Below are 23333 nucleotides of genomic sequence, written 5' to 3' on the forward strand. Positions count from 1 at the left end.
TCTGCAAACAGACAGCATAGTTTCTACAGCAGTCACAGAGCTGACCTTAGGAGAGGACACAGATGCGACTTTTCCCTGGAAACAGGCGTCATCATAACGGGCCTCCCTCCCCCGTTTGTTCCCTGCTCAATGGTTCCTAATTAGCAAGGACACACGAGCTACGTCTGTCCAGCTCTGATGAGTTCACCTAAAGCCGAAAACATATACACTTCAAAAGAAAATACTAAATACCAAGGTATGTCTTATGTCCCACTAAGATTCTAAAACCCAATACCGATAATCACATTTGACAAAGAAATATGAGAAAATACTAACATTTGAGAAGCTGGACATGATTTAGCATTTTATTTATCATGAAAAATGACAATAACAATCGTCAAAATGGTTGCAAATATTTTTGTTCGATTGATTGAATAATTGATTCGATCCTAGTTTTAAATTCAGTTAAAGTGGTAGACTTTTTTTGTTGTTGATAGTCCAGAATGTTGTAATGCAATTAACTGATACAATTAGATTACGGATCAGCATGGATGGTCAGCGACAACGGCATAGTAGAAGGACATTGATCTGAGCTTCAATCCCTGTACTGATGAGCAGCAAAGTATTGTCTGATATTAGAGTAAAATGGTTTTCCATGGAACTTTGGAACTGCACTATTTTTCTATATTTGTGTACTGAGCAGTTTCCCGATCAACCTTTCCCTCCGCCAATCCATAAACATCCGCACCACTAGTTTTCCTCTGGAAGGCTGCGTAGACATATTCCAAGATCACATCACTCACATGTTTTTTTGCTACTACAATTTCACTCTGAGATGTGTATGTTCTTTTCAAGCACCAACAGCATCGCAGATGTATTTTTGGAGCTTTCCTCCAAAAGCGTAGCCCTCAGTGAGATCTGGGGCTTTCATTTGACGCCCGTCAAAATGAATGTTCTTGGTTTTGTGTGGACGTATCCGTGCGCTGGCGGAGAGGCTCTAGGATGAGGTTTGTCCTTTGAGGCGGGGTTAGATGATGATGGATCAGACACAGCTCTGACCCGAGCCCGGAAGAGATCGGTGGGCTGTGAAGATCAGCAGACAAATATTTTGTGCAGCTCCTGGTAACAGATGGAGAAATAAAATGCAAGGAGTGTTGTCTGCTGCTGGGGCTGGGCTCTCTTTTTTGTATTGTAGTTTTTGTATTTTAAAAAAAATGCATTTAGGTTGTGAGCAGATGGCTGTGGGCAACTTTCCCATTGTAACTGTGTGTATGTGTGTGTGTGTGTGTGTGTGTGTGTGTGTGTGTGTGTGTGTGTGTGTGTGTGTGTGTGTGTGTGTGTGTGTGTGAGAGAGTGGTTACATGGGCACAGCACTGTTCACAAGCAGGATCTATCTGGACCATGCCTGTCAGACTCTGTCCACACAAACACCCACCTCCCCCTGTACAGATAGTTTGTCACAGGCAGGGCAAGGGCAAGCGTAAGTGGTGCTCTACATCACCGCCACATCCATCACTACTTCACATCAAAATTGCTGTGACAAACTGCCCCAGAAGCCAGCATTATTTCTGACCGTACAGCGCTGCTTCTGCTGCATATTTGAGGACTGGCAGCTATTTGGAGGTTTGCAAGATAAGGGGAATACTTCTGAGCGAGAAACGTTTGTCTTCCTTCATTCTCAAAGGGTTGAGGATGAGGTAATATTACGGGTCTTGTGCGAGGGTTTGGGGTGAGGTTATGATGTGAGGGGGAAAATGATTTCATGGAATGTGTGGCAGGATTTGAAATGTCATCAGCAACATATTTCTTTGAAAACATCTGTTGAGAAGTCAGTTTCCTCACCGATACCAAGTACTTTAGGCTGCTAAAATCCAACAAGCTTGACAATGTTTAGTTAAAGCAAACAAGGACAGGGGTAGAATTCATATTACAAAAGTATCCTGAGCTATAAATCAAACAAAAAGTAGATTAAAATGTTAAAACAATATTTGGGTATTTAGGGAAATACTACTTATGCTTTTTGGTGGCGTTAGATGAGGTTAATCTCGTGTAAATGTTGTTATCTGTAGCTTTATATTTAACATACATATGAAAGTTTTTCCAATCTTCTCATCCAACTATTTAAGAAAAGCAAATAAGTATATATACTGTATATATATATATATATATATATATATATAGCCCAAAATATGTAACTACTCCTTTAAGGTTTGATTTAACTTTTGCAAAGAGTAAACACCTGTACTCAGATAAAAAAATATAGTGTGACTATTAACACGTACATTTTGATAAAAGGCGTGTTTTTAAAATACATGTAAAAAAGAAATAGAGTAAGTAAGTTGGGAAAGAAATACAGAAACAAACAATTTGTAACAAAGTCTGACTTTTATTTTCTCTCATAAATAACACTGAACAAGCGTAGTACAGCGATAACTATCAATGTTTATACACTGTAAAATTCTCTGTATTACAAAATACAGTATATGTGTAATGCACTTGATACAGATGGGAAGTATTGCATTTCATAGCACCAAACGAGACCCTTAACGTGACACTTTAAGTTTATGATCTCATATTTTCCTCCTCCTTAACAGTCCAGTTGTGTGTGCAGTTACATCCCAGATTCAGGTCTTGTGTGGGTATCTATGAAATATACTTCCCTTAGGAATCAGTTGTTGCATAACTATATCTAAGTTAAATAGAGTCCACCTAGGAGGAACCAAAGTCTACTGTAATACATCTTCCCACAATGTCAAGTTTTCAAAATCCCAGTTGACAGACTAAAATATTATGAAGTGTGTCCAAGGTGGTCAATCAAGTTTAACATACTTGATTTTTGTATTAAACCTGTTTAATATCCACTTCTGAGCAGAACAGCTTCATCAAACCACACTTTGTTTGGAGGAAAGAAAAAAATATCCCTGCTGTCAAGCGAAAGTCTCGTGCATTTACAGAAAAACTAATTTCCATGCCTTTGAAAAATGAGAATTAGAGAGTTGTGAGAAGATTTTAAAAACCTTGCAGGCATAAAATGTTCTTGTCTCCCTCTACGTAAACGTTCAATTCAAGTAAGAAACTGGCAAATGTGACTGGGTTGGATTCACAAGATTTTTATATGACAGAGTGAGGTTGATGGCTTAACTTCAACCAGCGACGAGCAGGTTTAGGGACTCTCCAAAGAAGGTGACTCAGATCTGAACAAGCTGTTCCGGTTCCATTTGGTGCGTTTCTTCCTCATAACTGGCAGCTCAGTAATTAATGTCCGTCAGAGGCAGCGGGAGGTAATAGGCAGGTTGAAAACACTGAAACACAAACCTGGGAGTTGTAATACTTTAACCTTACAGGGTAACATGGATCAACTTAAAAACTCAAATGCAGTTTCAAAAGATAAATACATGTTACAGAGAAGATCTTTAATGTCGGGAGTAAACCGCTGTTCCCAACACATCTTACTGGTAGGACTTTGATCATATTTCTTTGCTTTTGACTTTCAAACATTATTGCTGAATTTTGACATGAGGGGGCCATTTCAACCAACATTGAAAATAACTCTACAGCTTTTAAGAGGACTGACAGCATGGAATGTGGAGGGCAAACATTAAATCTGGCTTTGAAAACAGAAAAAGAAAACATTTGTACAAAAATAAAAAAAATTAATGTTTTGCCAGCATTACAAATATAGGGATATAGATCAATATTTCATATAGGAGCCCTTATAATTCCTCATTCAGACTTTGTCTGAGGATCAGCATCACAATAATTCATGTAAAAATATTTTTTTTTTTAATCACATTCATCGCTTAGTGTTGTGTTTGATTGTCGGCTTCTGAGACATCACTTTCAACTTTTGACCAACCAAACCCTTCCAAGTTTCACTTATCTGTAGGAAATATCTGTTTGAAGTAGACTGTGCCAGAGAACCCACAACATGAGAGCTTGTTGTATTATTAAGAGCTTAAAACACAAAAGTTGTTCATAGATCATTTCTAGAATTACCAGCATAATTAATAAAATAGGATAAGTCACATGTAGCCTCAGGTAAGGCCAGTGTCATGGCGTCTGATAAGCTTTATCAAATTATGGCACATACAATATAATAGCCTCTTTATCTCATCTAGCTTACTCATTTTTAATGCATGTACAACTTTAAATAAACACAGACCCAGGTTTGTGTTATTTTTATGTGCATTTCTGATTAGTTTGGTTTCAGCACTGAAATAGGACATTCATGCCATTTTGTCACTGTTTTTGATGTATTGCACAGAATTGTCAAAACTACCGTCTTAAGCAATGTGATAATCCTAATGAATGATCTCACAGCCAAATAACATTTGAAAACAAAACAAAGGAAAAATCACATCAAAATTAGGAATAAACATCTTGGTTTAAGCTCAGTGGCTCTGTAGCAGCGCATGTGGCTGTGCTACCGGGGAGCTGGTGACACTTCAACCTTCCTGGCAGAAACATTCCTGAGTCCCCTGCTGTGAAATCTGTTCTCCTCCCCGGCTGCTCTTCAACTGCAGAAGCGCCAAAATGATCTCCGGGCAGAAGAGGCCAATTCAGCCGGTGTGGTCGTGAGCCAGCAGACATCCCACAGCTCCATGAGAGCTTTCCCACCCTCTCTCCATAGTCCAAAAGTATAACACACACAAAAAATATTACCTGGACTAAAAAGCCAAATCTTTCAAAAATATGAATAAGGCCCTTATTATTTGTACTGTGGCTAAGGTATGGATGAATAAAACAAATCAGATGTAGTATGAAAGAAAAGGTGCATAGGTTGGCATTCTTTTGACACTGAAATGGAAAAACAATTCCTTGGTTCTGTAAAAATCTCCAGATTGCACATTCATAGTGTTAGCAGGCAGTTAATGCCTAGGTATTGTTTTTAATGACTCACTTCCTCACTTAGCCACCTCTAAAAATCATAATTCCATTGACATCTCTTGTAAGAATAGGTTTAGAAGTACCTTAATTAAAAGAAAAGGGGATGTACCGCAAAACCACTTCCATCAGCATCGTTTCTTCAGACGGTGAAGGTCCCACACTTCTAAATCACCGTACCTACCAAAGACGAATGCTTCCCTGGTTCCCACACAAGGGAGGCCAGAATATGTTGTTGGAAACTGATAAACACATTTCAGACACCTTCTGAACTCAGCGGGTTACCTTAAGTTCTTCAGTGTTGCAATTCGGGGACCAAGACATACAAACTACCGCCTGGTGAGTCGGTTGGTGTTCACACCACATTAATGCAGTTTCCACTGCCTGCCGTCGCCCTCTTGCTGCAGTAGTTGAAGCCGCTGTGATTGGTGGAGGAGCCGTTCATGTGTGACGACTTCAGCTCCATCTGGCAGGCAGCGATGGCTGCGTTGAGCTCTACCTGTGCCCGGTGCACAACGTAGAACATTAGGCCGATGCTGATGACGATCTGCAGAGGACAGAGGAGGAAGTCACGATCCACATGGCTGACAGCAGTCATTTCTTCTTTATTCATTTGTGAGGCATTCATTTTGGTTGTAGGGTTGAACTGAACTATTTTCTCGATTGTAAAAAATTCTCTTGCAATAAAAGACATTACACAATAAACATGTGATATACCTGCATACACAATCTTATGCACTTATTGTAAGTCGCTTTGGATAAAAGCGTCAGCTAAATGACATGTAATGTAATGTAATGTAACAATCTATTGCAGTGCATGACAATCACACACTTCCGTCCTAAATAATTACTATAGTTTTCAACAAACAAATGTATCCAAACATTGCCTGTATGACGCTAAAAAGCTTACAGGCATCTGGGAAACATGTTGTTGGGTAGGAATGCATCGATCCAGCATCTTCTCTCCTGAGACTAGTTCCAATTTGTCAAATCAGGGTTTACCAAGAGTGCGACCCAATCTGACACCAGTGCTCTCTTATTCCCAAATATAATATCTGTAGGCTACACGGTCAATCAAAGTCAATCGTTTTCATTAAAAACATAGTTTGACATCTTGGAAAATACACTCAAATGAGGGGACCATTACCACCCTTATATATCTATATGATGAATACAGGTACTTTCCTTAAGCCGGTAACCTTAGCACAAAGACTGGCAACAGCTTCACTGACCAAGATTCTTGATATTTAGTTTGTTTCTGTATTTGTCATTGAATAAATACATGTTTGTATGTATGATGGGTATCCTGGTTGGTAAAACAGTAAGAGATAACTGGGCTCCTGTAGATGGAGTTTCCCACCACCAGTGTTAGACAAGGCTTTTGTGTGATTAAGGCCAGTTGTCAATTTGGAGCAACAGCTTTCCGTTCTGCATGAGACACTGATACCTAGTTAATCTTAAACTGAACCTTGACCTCTGACCCCCGTGAACTTGTAAGACGTGAGTAAGAAACAACCCATGATGCCTTGGCACTTGTGAGGTTTAAATGAAGCTGAACAGGTGTTTGAGATGTGGTGACAGCTTCCACTGACCTTTGGGTGAGCTGAACAGAAGTGTGGGCACATTTTGCATATCTACACAATGCTTAGTATTCCTTTAGACGTTTACATAACTTAATACTTGAGGGAGGAGTAGATGTCAATCCTTGTGCACTAGGATAAGGCTTGAAAAAGGGAGGAAAAAAACACTGCTCAACCTACAAAACAAGTTCACTAAACTTTGAGGGTCAAACCAAGACACTCTACGAAACACTGACTTTTAAAGACCAAATCCAGATTTGTTTCAGGACATTTAGAAATCTTCACATTTAATGGATCATCACCAACAGCTCACCTGCAGGCTGAACACAAAGTAGCCGCTGACGCTCTGCTCAGCGATGACGTCCTCCATGGTGCGTAGCGTGGTGCCCAGGTAGGAGTTGAGAAGCTGAGTGGGCAACAAACCCACAGAGGAGGCCACCAGGTAGTTCGGCAAGGACACGTCTGTGATCTTAAAATTAAGAGACATCTTACAAACTTTAAAACAAAGGATATTAGCACAAAACAAGTACCATTATGCATTTGTATTTAAGACTGGGCTTGAAGTTCAAAACCGTTTCAGAGAATGAAATTATGAATTTGCATGTGGAATCCAAGTTCTTGTTTTTAATATGTTTGTCTATCTTTTAACAATCAAAAATAAAACAAGATAGAAATTATATTTCACACACTATTCAAAGAGCTACAACTAAATGACTACCTCCATGTTTTGTACATTTATATTTGCTAAAAATGTTAGGAGATAAAAGTTCAAACAAAAAGGCCAAACTAGATCAAAGATGGATATCTGAACCAAACACTATTCAATTCAAATTTTCACCAACCTGCTCTTTAACATACAACAATGTTGTACTCCATCCATCTATCTATCTATCTAACATACATATTATAAGAAACAGTGGATAACCATCAGTTCCAGAGCCACTGAATTAATTCACACTTTATCAAAAGGAATAGCCAAATGAATCTTGTCTTTAAATAAATAAAAAATAACAACATTTGGGAAAAAATATTCTATATTGAAAGAACTACAACCATCTAAATATAAACAAGGGTCTGCGCTGCTGTCACCCTTGATGAAGTGATGACATAAGCCCACGTGTGACGATGTGACCTTGGCACTGTGACTACACTGTGGCAGAGAGCGGTGTGTCAGGGTCGGTGGTGTATTGCTGCAAGACACTGCCTGGGCCAAAATTATATTATTCTAGAGCCAGCCAAAAGTGTCTCTTTGCATTGTTAAATCCTCAATTCTCTCCTGTCATCAAACTAGCCTGGATTCCAATTCATAGGACACTGAGGTTATCAAAACCTGGTTAATCAAGCTAACATCATCATATTGTTTATCCCCATTACGTTTAGTTGAGCATTATTTCTCCTTGAAATATAAGCCCTGACGTGTCCACACCCTGTGTCGACACAATCAAAACGCCTTCAGGTGATCTCTGTGATATGACATGTGAGCCTATGAGAGCTGCAGACAACATTCTCGAGCAATGACACAAATGTCCTCTGAAGTCTCTTCCCACCCAGGAAAGGGCGGCCGGTATTTTTATAACCATACAGAGAATTCCAACTGAAACTCCTACTCGTTTTGTACAAGCCGGTGTATCAAGATAATCTGCAGTGTAAAAAACACCCCATCCTGGGTTTGACCTGATTTATTCAGAGCAGCGGCAATGCAGGTCTGAGTTTGAGCTTGTAAACAAAACAGGAAGTAGAGTGTCTTGACTACATAGTCAATTTCAGGATTGCTACAATGATGTCGTCTCCCTTTTTAATTGGATTTGCACTGGGTTTACTCTTTGTAATGAAGGGTGAAGAACTAAACTAAAGTAACTAAAGGCTGCACAAACGTGTTTTCCTGTAGTTGATGAGGAATCACAGAAGGAATTTCCTCATCAGCTCATTATGACAGTAGAGGAACAGGTCAAAAGGGCAAATATGTGGAACGGTATTTTATAAGCCGATCTTCTAAGGAAGCGGAGAATATACCACAATACATATAGGGGCCTGAATATTTCAACGTTGTCCACAAAAGATTAAAACATCTTTGAGCTGCCCCATTGTTTTGCTAACTACCGCAGTCTTGGTGTCGGGTCGTGTTACCCGCTATAATGTAGCACCATCCACTTCAGCAGAAAGAAGCGGGGGGCGGGGTACCGTGAAATGTAGCCTCATCCACAGAAAGTGCCTACCAAGGGCAGAGCGGACAACACATAACTCCACCATGAGCCAGCTCGGGACGAGAAGTACCCACCCATGGTTCGTTTCACCTTTTATTGTAGAGAATAAGATACAATATAAGATACAATTTCAGCTAGCCTTGATAACGAGCAACCGGTTAAGATGAATTACAAGGTGTCCAGTCGAGAGCCTGAGCTGGGTTTGAAACCTACGCAGGCTGGGATGTAAATATGCAGCAGAGGAGGCAAGCAAACAGGGGAATTGAGCTTATTGGCCTGCTTCTGTCAGGACCGGCTAAACTCCCCGCTGAAGGCTTCACTCTGACCTTCACTTTTGCAGCAGGAAAAAAATAAAGTTTCACACTGAGGTTTGTGTGTGAGGAGTCAACAGCTTGATTTTTTTTATTTTCTGCAGTCCTATTTTTGTCCAATTTGTCATTCAACTTGTTCGCAAACATGCTTATTCACACATCCAGTAGTTACAGAGGAGCTACAATACTCTTTTAGTGTTTCTGAACACCTGGCACGTCTCTCTTTTGTTCCTGGCACTGTAGTTGCTAAATGTCCGATACTATTAGAACAGTGAGAGTGAATAAAATGAGGCCAACCCTTTGCCCAGGTGCTTTAGTGCAAAACTGTCTATTAATATGTAAACCTAAAAAGTGCCAACAGGAGCAATCTCAAAAGTCATCACAATGAGTCAAACAGTCAGGCTGCATTTCCAAAGACAAACAGCTGTCATAAGTTGAAACTAACAGACAAGGAATATTACATATTTGAACTGGCACACAACCAAACATGACCCACTTTTCTAGCCGCCATTCTTTTTCATAAGTGTTTGGTGGCTTTCCCCTGTGGACAATAACCCAGAGCAAGCAGAAGCAAACATAGTATTTTACAAGGCTGTCAATTAGCCGGCCTTTTAATTTGACCCTTGCCAACTGATTGCAGAGAACCAATAATGCCAGTGACAGCAGCTGGTCAACACAGTATAAACCGTCTGTCCCTTTGACTGACACCTCAGCGAAGTGGAACAGTAAGTTCACTGTTGTGTTTACTGTTAAAGCCACAGCCGTGAACCTTGCACAAGTGAGACACTGCAACCTTTGCACAGAGCTGTGTCCCAGACATGGAGCCTAAAGTATGAGCAGACGACAAACAGGTTTCAAACAAGACAGAAACCTAGCAAACGGTTGGTTATCTTTTTATCTGACCAACTTAAATGGTTTCTGTTTTACAGGTGAACTGCTGGCTATAGCCTGGGCCAAATACAGAATAATCATTCATGTCAATACACCCACTCACTGTTCAACTCTGTCTTTACTTTACTGCTTTTTCCTACAGTCAGCTGAATCCTGGCACTCTCAATTTAATGTTGTCTAATGACAATTTCCACTTATCTAAAAAGTGTTGGCTTAGTCATAAATATTAAGCAACTTGCTCCAGTGTCATCCGTTTAGAGCTACAACAAATAATAAATTAATAGATTATCTGATCAAAATATATTGACGACAAATTTTGATAATTGGTTAAAGTTTTTGGTTTGATTCAATTGTTTCTCACAAGTGATAGTAAATTGAATATTTGTTGAACCGTTTGTCGACTACAAATAGAAATCTGAATACGTCTCCATGAGCTGTGGGAAATAACTCATTAAGTGGTTAGCAGGAACATCTTTCATTCAGAGGGTCGGCGGTTCAATACCCCGCCCAAGTCGATGTGTCCCTGAGCAAGACACTTAACCCTGAATTGTTCCCTGTAGCGGTGTCTACGGTGTATGATTGTAAGTCGCTTTGGATAAAAGTGTAAATTAAATTAAATGTAATGTAATTAATGTAAAATGTCAATTATGGAGAAAACCATTTTCTAACAGGGTTCTGAAGCTGTTTGATTGTACAAGACCATTTAATCATGATTTGGAACGGCAATACATTGTACAGATGAACACATTGTTCTCTTTACAATAATATATAACATGCTAGCATGAGAGCCCTGGAGCGCGTAAGACATCGAAACTCTTAACAGCAAGTGGATCTCCACCCCTGCAATGACACGGAATCCATTTTCCTTGTAATAATTACGACACTGTGAAATAATTTATTTCTCATTTATGTTGTCAATGCGAACAGTCAGGTCTGATGCGTCAACTCAACTATAGAAATGTAGTTGTAAGTGTATCATTCTGAAAAAAGTTTATATTATTTTGCACCACTATGTATGTAAACAGGGGTAGACAAAGCATTAGAAACAGCTTTTTAAGATGATGAAATCAAATGTAAAACTTCTATCAACTACAGTCTCAAAATCTACCACAAGTATATTTTGCATAAAGTATGTGTTTATTGTCGGGTGGTTATGGGTGTGCATAGAACTGTCAAAAGCCAAAGCCAAATACCCAAGACATGTCGAAGTAAATCAGGTCAATCCAGCAAACGTGCTGGTTCTGCAACTTGCAATAACTCTGCTTGTGAATCTCACTTGCTTCATCTTTTTTTTCATTTTCCAGCTTCCGGCCTGAGCATCAACTCCTTTATGCTTTGAGCCATAAATGCCTTTCAAGCAACCTTATTCGTATTCACTTCTGGATGTTTGTGCTACTGTTGGTTTCTGCCTTTAATATTCTGTTTCTCTTCTAGACAGATATTTTCCCCATAAACACAAATGCAATATTCAAAAGAGCTTAAGTTAAGGGGAATGGAAATGTCATTAATCACTTCCACATAATCTATAAATGCAGCTGCTTTCTGCCATGTTAATAGTTTTAAACCATTAGACTATGTGAAGGTAATTTATCTGAAAATTAGATACAAGTGAGGCACTCCCAGCTCCATGTGAGAGATATTGTATAATCTGGTATGAGACAGTGATTAGTGCTATTTTGTAGCAGTATAGCTCGAAATACTCAAGAGCTCTAAGTCTGAATGGCTACATCAAACCCTCAGTTTGGTACTCTCAAATAACCATTCAATTACAGCTGGAAAAACATTTTTCCTGTTGCATGACCTCAAAACCGGTTTCCTACAATATAGTAACACATCCCTTAAGGCTTTTACCATATGGAGGTATCAATGAGTCGACTGGGACGGGTAATCAGCGAATATAAATTATTCATGCCAAGTAGGAAGGTCAAGGGCCTCAGGTTAAGTGTAGGAGTGCAGTTTAAAGCTAAATGTAGTCTACATTATGTACATCACAAGATCATTATTGAGTTGAGAAAAAACATTGCTCCACATATGAAAGCCCAAACTAGGACTTTAAATGTGATACTGATAGTTTGAACTGATAAAATACTTGATGTCCCGAGGCAACAATAGAATACATTTCATAGAAGCATTTCCTCTATCTAGAAGAGGAATTTCCTTTCTCCTGGGACTGGCCTCAATTTTTCCTCCCTGCTATTAGACTGTGGTCTGCCTTGAATAGTGAAGTAACAGGTCACCTTATCATGTTCAAGGTCTAAAGTTCATCACAACAACATATCACTGGTCTCTTCCCTTGGACTGGTTTCCAGGTACTTGTGTTTTCTCTTTGGGGTAGATTGGCCTAGCAATAAGAGAAGCATTTACATCTAAAATAATAAAGGTCACAGGTGTCTTTCGACTGCAATGATGTGTTGAACAGTTCTCCAGTAAGTTAATGATCTGGCTGGTTCTTTGCGATCTAATGTGCTTCGAAACTGAAAAGAAAAAATTGGTAATAGTGTTTTCATACTCACCGAGAAAACTGCATTTTGGAGCCCAAACGGTATAGGGGTGAGTCTCGCTAAGGCCACAACTTTGAGTCCACTTCCTCCCTCCACCACTCGAATGACAGCACTGAGCTGTTCACTGTTGCCAACCTTGTTCAGCACCCACTCAGTCAATAGACGTTTGCACACCAGGTGTGCCACAAAGGTCCCTATTAAAACTCCCACCATAACTAGTCCCATGCCCAGCACAAAGCCGTAGAGGTAGCCAGCTGCCACATTAAGAACAATATATCCCCATCCGCATGGAAATGATACGATAATTAAACCCACTATAAACAGCAAGGCTCCGACAAGGCTGTCCAAGCTCTCCACCCAAAGCAGAAGGTCCTTGAGGTATTGCCGAACCAGTGCAACCGAGGAGAAGCATACAGCGGTGATAATGCATGCCAGCAGGGCGCTCTTGAAGCAAAAGGTGGTGATACAGCATGGGTGTCTGAACTCTCCACTGTTGGTGAAGGGCATCCCTCCCGTGTCATTGATAACCTCAGGGTCTCCATCTGACTTCCCTATGGCAGCCCCTGTCTCGTCAAAAGCGCTGCATATCAGGATGTCGATCTTGTCACACTCATCTGTGGCACTCTTCTGCAGCCAGCGGTTCAGCTGAATCTGCGCCTTACCCACTGCATGCTTGACAAGCTTGGTGAAAAGCTGCACAGTCGTGGACCCTGACATTGACATGTTGGCCCGAAATTAAGCTCTGGGGACCAGCAGAAAGGCTCAGATGAGCTGTCCGATCTGGAGACAGCTGTGACGTTTAAGGTTTCCAGACAGTCTTTTAAATCCAGTGCAAGTTCATGTCGATCAATGTGTTGAGCTTGTGTCGACGAACTTTAAGAGGGAGGCTTTAGCAGTGGCAACCCATTGCTGTGAAACTCTGACAGCAACCGCGTAGTGAGACGTACAGATGAAACCCGTCACTCTCCTTGTCCATTACACGAATTGTCCAATGTAACAGTGTTTATCTCGGGTACTCTAGCTGGACAACGTACCAGTCCAAACACTTATAAGTGCCAGTTGTGTGGTCTCTGTGTGAACCACTCGCCATATTCAAAGTTGTAACCTCTCAGCTCAGGACAGAGTCGATGGACGACTGGAGCTGTGGGTTCAGGGACAAACGGTCCGATTCTTCTTTAGACGGAGTTGACCAGAGTCGAAGTGGTGCAAGAACATAAACTTTTACGACTGTTCCAGTATTGCCCCACAGATAACGCTCACGCACTAGCATGAATCAATGCACGGCTAACTTACTCCTGTGGTTAGCTCAATGACGTTAGCTCGCAGCGAGAATAAAGTCCACCGTTGCATCTCAGAGACAGACCCGCCGTTCGCCTCCTGCTCGTGCGCTTGTCCCGTAAAACAGAGGGTCAGATGAGACGCAGGAGTCGAAACAACAGTTTATTCTTCCTCTGGTGGCTGGCTGTTGTTGTTTTTCTCGTCGCCTTCCTTCCACACTAGAAACTGCTGCTGTTGACGCTGTTAAAGCTATTCATACACCACTGTTTGTGTCCCAGAATGCCAAGTGATTCGAGCACACGTGACCCGTTTGACTTTATCATCCAATCGGAGCGCTCCGATTATCATCGCGAGATTTTCGCAGGGTTTTACCACAAGTGATGTTTGTTTTGGATCAATTATCAATTATGGTTGGTTTCTGCTGCCAGCAACTGCTACCACGAGAGCAGAACAAACCGTTATCATTTCACGATGTGGTGCGGCAATTATTTAGATGAGATTACTCAAATAAATAAGGCATTCAAACTTTATCAATTAGGAAGCAGTTACTGCTATTGTACTTATTTATAAAAGTAGCAATGCCACAATATACAATTATGCTTAATACACTGATCCGTTAACATGCATTTTAATATAGCTTGTAAAAGTAGATTTATCATGGTGGTGGGTTGTTTACCCTTTAACAAAGCCTTATATTTTATAAATGGATCATATGTTTTGTTCTTAATCTGAAAATGTTGCTTGTGAAATAAAGGTATTAAAAAGTAAAGTAAAGAAATGTAGGCTACATGTTTACTGTTAGGAAGGATATATGTTTTGTATGCTGATAATTAGCAACATTGGAAGTACACACATTCTTTAGGTAAAGGTAATACCACAATTTCCAAATACTCCATTTCAAGTAAGACATCTAAGGATGAACAACATGTACTTAGTCTACTAAAAGTACACATAATATAGAATCACTATAGTATCATATAACTCATGTTATTGGATTATAATTACAAATTAACATGTAGGCAGCATTTTAGTTTTGGAGGTGGATGAGATGGAGCAGAAGGTAACAGTGGTGGCTACTGTTTAGTACATCATAATCTATACGCTGCTCATGTATTGGTCAGCTGATATGTGTGAAATATACAAGTACAGTACAGTATTGCTCACACAATAGAAATGCCAAGTAAAGTAATAGTATCTCAGAATTCTAGGCTTTTTAAGAACATTACTTTGTAATGTAGGCCTATTTAGATACATTCTGACATTCGAGATGTTGTATATGATCATTTATGGAAATCGTATTACACTCTCAACATTGCATTTTTAATTTTTTAATTTTTAAAAACAGGATTTCTAGTATGCAACAGAGTGTGAATTGTTATTATCATACATTTCTGAGAGCATATAGTGATATAGTAGCCTGAGGGGAATTGCCTTGCTTGGCATGCTCAATATAAATTCATAACGAGAGGAGTGAAGCAGACAATATGTGCATTCATGCATTTACCACTGCTTACCGCCTGACTCTCCCAGCTGTGGATACATTATGTTATTTTGTGGAAGTCCTCAAATAACTTTCTGTCATCTTCACTTTCTTCAAAGGTTTTCATTTTGAATTCATATGTACGTGGATAGACACATATTTAATCAAATGCTTCACATTCGCAGATGCTATAGTTAGTTTGACTGCTGTGCTGTAGTAACCTAACACTCCACTAGATGGAACTGTTATGACATTTTACAATCAAACCATGTACCCCGCAGGTTTAGAGTTGGATTATTGCACTATTGTGACATTTAGCACTTAACAATCTGATGCAATTCCTCACCAGGTTTTATTGTTTCACAGGTAAAGCTTTTGTTTGTTTCTATTGTGTTTTTCACTAATTCAATTCAATTCAGTTCAGTTTATTTTATATAGCCCAATATCACAAATTAAGAATTTGCCTCAGAGGGCTTTACAATACACATACGACATCCCTGTCCCAGGACCTCACATCGGATCAGGAAAAACTCACAAGAAATAGAAAAAAAGCTTTCACAGGGAAAAGGGAAGAAACCTTCAAGAGAGCAACACAGGAGGATCCCTGTCCCCGGATGGAAGATAATCAAAGAACAGCATTACAGAGGTACATAAACACATTCAAGGAATATGACAGAATGTATGAATGGACCTCAAGAGTCCATAAAACAGAAGGAGTGTAAAGTGTCCCAATTCACTCTTCCAGAGGTTCGCAAAAATGTATTTGCTGTAAATGTTACAACTTGATCAAATAAGTCAATACGAAGATCAATTAAGTTCAACGAGAAGTGCCATGCAACTAAAATACAACCAGGTGAACATTCAAGAGCAGCACTTACATTTGGAAACCCCTAAAGCTGCAGTTATCTTGTATCTTTCTATGTAAAAAGATGTCGGAATTCGAGCTTAAATGATCTTTGGCCTTTGTGTCTTTTACGTAACAAAAGCTTCTATACTTATATATCAAGCTTCCTTACTATATGATAGTTGTGCTTATCATTTGGCTGTAACCTGACAGTGTACATATAAACTGATAAAAAGCGATTTGTCACTAGACAAATTATATTTTTTCAGTAATTATCCTTTGTACCACAATGTTAAAGTGCAAAACAGAATTTGCATTTGATTGACTCATCATAGTAGGAACTGAGGCAAGAACCGCGCTCTAAAGACTGACAGAGAAAAACAGTATTTGACCGGAAGTACAGGGGTTTAACTTTCAAAATAAAAACCCAAATACTCTGTCGCTCTGTGTAGGAGCAATGCAAACAATAGACTCACAAGTACCCACAGAATAATGTCGATCATATTTGACCGAAAAACGTGTGGCACGAAAGGAGAGCATACATATTGTGTTCATACGCGTTCATTGTTCATTGTATTGTACTTGTGAAATTAAAATCCGGAAGTTATTGGCTTTATTCCGGCTGACTTGACGGCGTGAGAGCTCTGGAGCGCGTGAAGCAGTCACTCTTTCTGACCATTGGCTTTGATCAGATAAGAGGTTCAATCCGACACATTCCTCAGTTCGCAACTGAAGCTACATTTTGAAAGATGGATTGTTCAGAGGAGGTTCAGTCTGTGTCTGAGGAGCCCAGAGCGCAAATGGAGCTGAAAAAAGGAATGTCGATTTTCATAGATGTAAGTATAAAGCATTATATAATTATTAAAACATGTTTATTTCATCTCCACTATTATTGCAAACACGTGTGCACAATGCAGGGTTAGACATATATATAATTAGTTTTTACAAATTATCTAGATAATAATCTATTGCCTTTAGTTATCGGCTAGATTGTTTTCTTGTCGATTTTTGTTGTTATTGCATAAAGAAAAACATGCTTTTTACTTTTTTTAAATCTATGTTTTAGTGATATTAGTATATATGTTACAGGATTTTTGATCACCAAGGTTAATGGATCCTCACATGCATGCAAGGCTGACTTTAATTTGGCTTCATGATGTCAGGATTTCAAAGGCATTATTATGTCAGTGTTCAAAACTAAATACCAAGTTAATTAAATGTTAGAAGTCTTCTTGGTTTGACAAAAGTCATGGGCACACCTAGCTGAATTAGACAAAAAAAATATTGTTTTAAAGTGTTGAAGAATTCCATAATGATTCCCAACTTGTGTAGATCTCCCTCAGATAATGATAATATTAGTATTAAATAGCATATATGAATATCAGTAGAGCTAATGATCTTCCTATGGTGCTTTGCCTCCACTGTATTCCGACACTGCATTCTGCCTCAGTACCACATAATTATATTCCGCCCCATTCCTCCACTCTTCCATTTGTCTTAATCATAAACCTGTTGGCTGCCTTCACTGTTTGACAGAGACAGGGGTTATTAACGGTGGAATGCGCCATATAACATCAAAGGTCTCACTGAACAGGTGCTCCGCAGGGAATGAAACCACTGCTTGTCATCAAGTTGGTTGTCATAGTGTATAGCTTCTGTTGTTTTTAGACTTCTCCTAGCTTCTGTTGTTTCTAGACTTCTCCTATAGCTTATGTTGTTTCTAGACTTCTCCTATAGATTCTGTTGTTTCTAGACATCTCAGCTTCAGCCGGATGTGAGTCATTAAACACACTGAGATGAGAAGAGAAGATATGAGAAGAAATGAGATGAGAGGAGATGAGATGTCACATGACATGAGAAGAGAAGAGAAGAGATGAGAAGAGAAGAGAAGAGATGAGGAGAAGAGATTATAGAAATTTGAGATGGACAAGAGATGTCAAAAACCTAGAACTATATAGAGTTTATAGGTTGGGGATGGCAGAACCGAAGAGGCAACAAAGTCTGTGTAACAGTACCCAGTGAGTCTCAGACTTGCACAGAGGCAGCACACAGCTTGAGGTAGTTCCAAAATGCTTTTATTACCAACAAACACACATACAGGCTCGGTGACGCTCCTCGCTCTTTCCTCTCGCCTCTCAGTCCCTCCTGCTCTTTATTGAGAAAAGACAACCCGATTAACCCCAGCTGAGGCTGATTAACCCTCAGCCCCAGCTGAGGCTGATTAGACATCATTCCGGCACTGTTCCCTGAGCCACACCCCCGCTCCACCCACTCTACAGCTGAGTCTAACCACACCCCACTGCCACAGTCTGATTAGCAGAAAAATTAGAACAGATGATGTAAATCAGAACAAACAACAGACTGCCAAGCTAGAAGAAGGTGGGTGGATATATTACGAGTATTTTTACCCCTTTGTAGCATAGCGTTTAAGAGGCACGAGCGTCCAAACAAAAATAATGACATTTTTGATATGTAGATCTTGCATATTCGTTGTTATGCTATCAGTTGAAATAGACATATGTTCAACATATTCTTCAGCAGTATAAACCTGAGTAGAAGAGAAAATGGGCTGTGCTATTTTGAGGTGGTTTGAGCTTTTTAAGCTGATGTTGTCATTGCCACTCGGCCTTTCATCTCATCTGGACTCTGCGACAGCACTATCAATAATTTAATGAGACGCTGCTCTTGAGAGTGTGATCAATGATTCCCACCCCAAACACACACACACACACACACACACACACACACACACACACACACACACACACACACACACACACACACACACACTGTTTACTTTTGATGATATCCCTATTTTTTCTCTTTACAGATTTTACGGAGGGCTGATAAAAATGGTAAATATTGCACCAAAAGCTCCCTCCAGTCTGTTGTTAGCATCACTTCAACATTTTTTTCACGTGTGTGAAAACCTACTCTCTCAATGAAATTCTGATCATGACTCTCTGCTGATCATGGTCAGTTTCCATGGAAACAGGAAACTGACGATGCCCACTGAGGTTCAATTTCAGAGCATTGATAAAGAAAATGGTAAAATAAATATTGTACCAGTTCAACAATTGTATCATGGCAATTCACGATTAATAGGAGGTGTACAGCTGGAGGTCTGTGGTTAATTCTGCTATGTTTTCATCTCCACCATCTTGTGCGACATTATCATAATGTTGAGTATTAATATACAAAATACATACTTCATTTTGTTGTTTACTAGGTCAGCAGTAGTCTGGATCCAGGACATTTCTATCTATTATTGCACACTGGCACTGCATTTTCAGAATGTAAAAATATATAAAATGTAAACTGTCTTTACATTAATAGTAATACCATTTTGAAATACTTGCAATACATTACAAAGATAACTGAATTTTATGTTCTCAAAGTGTTATCCTGTTTGCCTGTGTACACGTTATTTAAATAACTTGTACAATTTTGATTATAGAACTGAAATTCAAATATAAGTATAGATAGATTTTGTTTCTTTGCTGAAAGAAGGAAATAAGATGCCCCTTTGAATCACTTATATTAATACATTTACATTTAGTTAAATATACTTATTCACTTTGATGAGAAGATCGATATCACTCATGTCTGTACAGTAAAAAAGCATCCGGTAAACTTTGCTTTAAATGGCTTGTTGAAAAAAGTAAACACATTTCAGTTTCACAGGACTACAATATTTCTTGGCCAGGGCCATAAACTTGCTAGAGTCTCTACTGGTTGCCATGCTGTTCCCTACTAAGAATCAGTCATTTATCACCCCATGAAACAGTGAATTATTGATTTTGCACTTTTCACAGAGTGAACAAACAAGATATAATGTGTTAATTAGTGAGTTGTAACGGTGGTGATAGACAGATTGGCTTTGGACTGAGTCAGGCAAGCTGTTTCCCACTGTTTCCAGTGTTAATGCTAAGCTAAGCTAACTGGCTGCTGGCTGTAGCTTCAAATTTAGTGTACAGAGGGTGGAATTAATCTTCTCATCTAACTCCCAACAAGAACATCAAATACAAAATATTTATTATTTTGTATAAAGAATTTTTTGAAATGATTTTTGTTCAGGGAGAAAAAATATGAGCTGGCAATCCTCATAGCTGTGTGTGCAGTGTACTTGTGCTTGTTATTGTCTTGATATTGAGGTGGCAGATGTATTTGTTAAAGGTTGATAACTTTACCGCTAATTTCATCTGAGCATGTAGATTACATGTAAATAACTTGATTTTAAAAACCTATCCAACATTTTCAGATTTGGGATTTTATCTGTTCAATTTTCAGATACATTTTCAATATAACCATAATCGTGATATACAATTAAACACAAGTTTAACACAAAATATGTATTTTAGGACCCACTCAAATGACCAACTGTGGGTCCAGGGGACAATCACTGATGTGCTCATAATTATTACAATAGTTTGCTGAAAAACACTTATCAACAGGATTGCTTTCCCTAGTCCCATTTTTATTCAAATTCAAATAATATCGCTGCCTCAACAAATACATGCTAGCTCTCAGACATCCCTAATGTACCGCTTATTTAAATTGATTGTGTTTTCATTAATGGCACCGAAATTCAAATAAAAGCTTAGATACACACCATAGAAATATTTCTTTATTCAAAGGAGCCAAATGCCTCTATGGATCACTTAATGTTGATGTACAGTCTACCGAAGCAGTTTGTGTTTGGGACATTAAGTACGCTTTGACAAGGGTTATTATATAATAAAAACTGAAACATTTCATTTTCTTTTTTCATTTACATCCAGAAGGAGGGTAACTACCAACAATGTGCATGTGAACATGACAGTATATTTTTGTATTGTAGAATATAACCCTGCTGACACACGGTCAAACCACATAAAGAGAAAAATTTAATAAAAAAATGTTTTTCTCTACATGCAAAAAGTGGCTAATCAGAATGAATGATTCACATGGCATGGTATGCATCATCATTCATTAAATGCACGTCCTTCGCTGTGAATGAGTTGAGGTTGTGTCATGCAGCAAAATATGAAGTCATCCCACATGTTTTTTTTGTGTATTGTGCAAACAGCACCAATTGTATGTCAGGTCTATTTCAGTGAGTCCAGAGCGGCAGGTCAGCAGAGAACATTTCAAGTTCAGCCACCTCATGTCACTCAAACAGACAGGAACTACTCGCAACTATGTGGAGAAAATATGTCGAAAATATGTGGTTGATTGTATTAATTTTGCTGCAGGATATTCAGTTTGGGGCTTCTCAAAACTGTTCATTTTCACTTCATGAATATTTCAAATAGCTTGGGGCTTTTTATTCTCAGCATAATTGCAGAGACTCAAAGCATAACAATGACTAATTGTTTACAATTACCATCAAGTTGGTCTAATGGAACAAATGGTGATGACCCTTCAGTGTTGTTTCCTATGATAATAAAAACAAGGAAGAATGTTGCACTGTGGAGTTAGTTTGTTAAGTTTTATTTTAATCTTTATCTTAGTTTTATGTGCAGTTTTATCTATACACGCTTGATATCGTTTGCAGTTTATAACATGCTGCATCTCATCTGTGTTTTCTCAAGTCACATTCAGTTTCATCAGCTCAGGAGGTGGACCTAAATTAATAATTTAAAGTTAGTTCCTTATGGAATGATGATTAATTCAATCTGCGCTACTGACAACCTTTAAATCCTCTACCCTCCGTATTACATTTTCTTACATTTTTCATGTCCCACAGACACAAACCAGAATGCTCATTTGACCCACAACTAATCTCGGGATTGAGGACTCATTTAGAAAATGGCCACCTCATCTCACAGGATGTTGAGGTTCTGACTGAGCTGTCCTGACACCGTGTTGACAAGCTGCATTTGTGCTCCGTCCCCAGATGATGGAAAGCTGTCCTTTGATGAGTTCAAAGCCTACTTCTCTGACGGAGTCTTGACATCTGAGGAATTAAAGGAGCTCTTCCACACAATTGACACTCATAACACAGAGTAAGTCCATTTATTACTCTATCTTGTTATAGGTAGATGACAATGCTGTTTGTAAATAATGAAACTGTTGTGGCAGCTTTCAGCCGTTTGGTCTCCAAGGTATCTTTGTTTTTACTCATGTTCCATTGAATTAAATCAAACTTTCTTGTGAAAACCCAGAGTACTCACATCCAGGAAGCAGAGAAAATATGAATATATGAGCTGTCCCTTTCCTAAAACTGCTATACATTTAACCCACATCAGTCCAGTTATCATAACTTGAAAAGATTAATAGATTTTAAGAATGTTAACCCTTCAACATGTATTCATTAGTTAATGATTTCATATTATAGCACATAAAAGATGCTCAACATGGGGAGGCTGTGTCCAGAATTGTTCCCTCTTTCATTATTTCCTTTAATAACACCCTTAAAGATTTTAGACAATGTGGATTTATCCTCAATTGCAGCATCCCTCTGTTTTTCTTTGTTTTAAAACTTTAAAGCTGCTCAGGCTAAGATCTGATGGTTAAATTAACTTTCAATATTTAACGTTTGGTTTGAACATTGAGTATTACTGACTAGTGGAAAATGTTAACAGAAACCCTCTTCTCTTATATATCTATATCTATAGATATATATCTATATATATATTAAATATATAGATATATAAATATATGTGACAAGACATGACAGTAAAGATAACTATATTTGTTGTCTTTATGTGAAGTAGTCAAGTAGTTTTAAATTCCCTTTCAATCACACCAATAAAGTTTATTAAATGAAATCACACTCTAAAATATTGACTTCTGCTCTTTGATGATGATTACATTGAGATTAAATTATTCCGTTTACTGGCTTCATTGGAAGTGGATCAACAGCACTAAACTTTCCAGCGTTGATGTCATCGCGGCCTGACTTCTCAGTGAAAGTGATGTCATCGTCATGGTGGATGTGGCATGGTAGGTTTTACACGTCTTTAGCACAGATGTAAGGTGTTTCTACCTCACAGGAACGGTCATTGAAAGCTCCACCTGTGGGTGTGGGTTAAGGATTAGACAAAACAAGAACGTTTAAAAAGCTGTTCATGTGGACAAATAATTATTCTTAAACTAAATAAATGTAAATATACATGTATGTGACCATGTTCCTTCTCAATAGAAATCCCAATCAATGTGTCAATGTATAATAATAATAATATTAATAATAATAATAATTTGGCAAATGCTTCACTCTGTTTTTAACTTCCCGTTTCCAAATGATGTAGGTGAAGTCGATGCCGTCGCTCAGCTGCCATTTGTTTTCCTACGAGATAAAGCTTCATTTATGTATTCTTTAAAATGTGCTTTGTAAATACTGTAAAGCAACAACATTTACATTTAGCCAATGGGGCTAGCTCAAGCCTGTGTGGGTATT

The 23333-nt window shown here is 38.7% G+C and overlaps 2 protein-coding genes across 2 annotated transcripts in view; one reads left to right on the plus strand and one right to left on the minus strand.

Moving 5' to 3' along the window:
* Window positions 1-2348: 2348 nt before the first annotated feature.
* Window positions 2349-13904, minus strand: tmem64 (transmembrane protein 64). The gene is made up of 3 exons (XM_034545047.1): window positions 12363-13904; window positions 6757-6912; window positions 2349-5410 (listed from the first exon to the last, which is right to left on the minus strand). The coding sequence occupies exons 1-3, from the start codon at window positions 13071-13073 to the stop codon at window positions 5219-5221; spliced, it is 1059 nt and encodes a 352-aa protein (XP_034400938.1). The 5' UTR covers window positions 13074-13904; the 3' UTR covers window positions 2349-5218.
* A 2797-nt stretch (window positions 13905-16701) lies between these two features.
* necab1 (N-terminal EF-hand calcium binding protein 1) overlaps window positions 16702-23333 on the plus strand; it is a 28816-nt gene continuing 22184 nt past the window's right edge. Inside the window, exons 1-3 of the mRNA XM_034545785.1 lie at window positions 16702-16788; window positions 18783-18807; window positions 21831-21939. Of these exons, the coding sequence (XP_034401676.1) occupies window positions 16702-16788; window positions 18783-18807; window positions 21831-21939 (221 nt within the window). The remainder of the gene's footprint in view (window positions 16789-18782; window positions 18808-21830; window positions 21940-23333) is intronic.

The sequence above is a fragment of the Cyclopterus lumpus genome, chromosome 11, assembly GCF_009769545.1.
Source record: "Cyclopterus lumpus isolate fCycLum1 chromosome 11, fCycLum1.pri, whole genome shotgun sequence".
Lineage (NCBI taxonomy): Eukaryota > Metazoa > Chordata > Actinopteri > Perciformes > Cyclopteridae > Cyclopterus > Cyclopterus lumpus.

Bases quoted from the DNA above. Each gene is read 5' to 3' on its own strand.
- tmem64 (XM_034545047.1), bottom strand. From the start codon at position 13,073: ATGTCAATGTCAGGGTCCACGACTGTGCAGCTTTTCACCAAGCTTGTC. The intron at 6,913-12,362 runs GTGAGTATGAAA...CTTAATTTTAAG, and splicing joins TCCAAAATGCAGTTTTCTCG to ATCACAGACGTGTCCTTGCC. The intron at 5,411-6,756 runs GTGAGCTGTTGG...TGTCCTCTGCAG, and splicing joins ACTTTGTGTTCAGCCTGCAG to ATCGTCATCAGCATCGGCCT.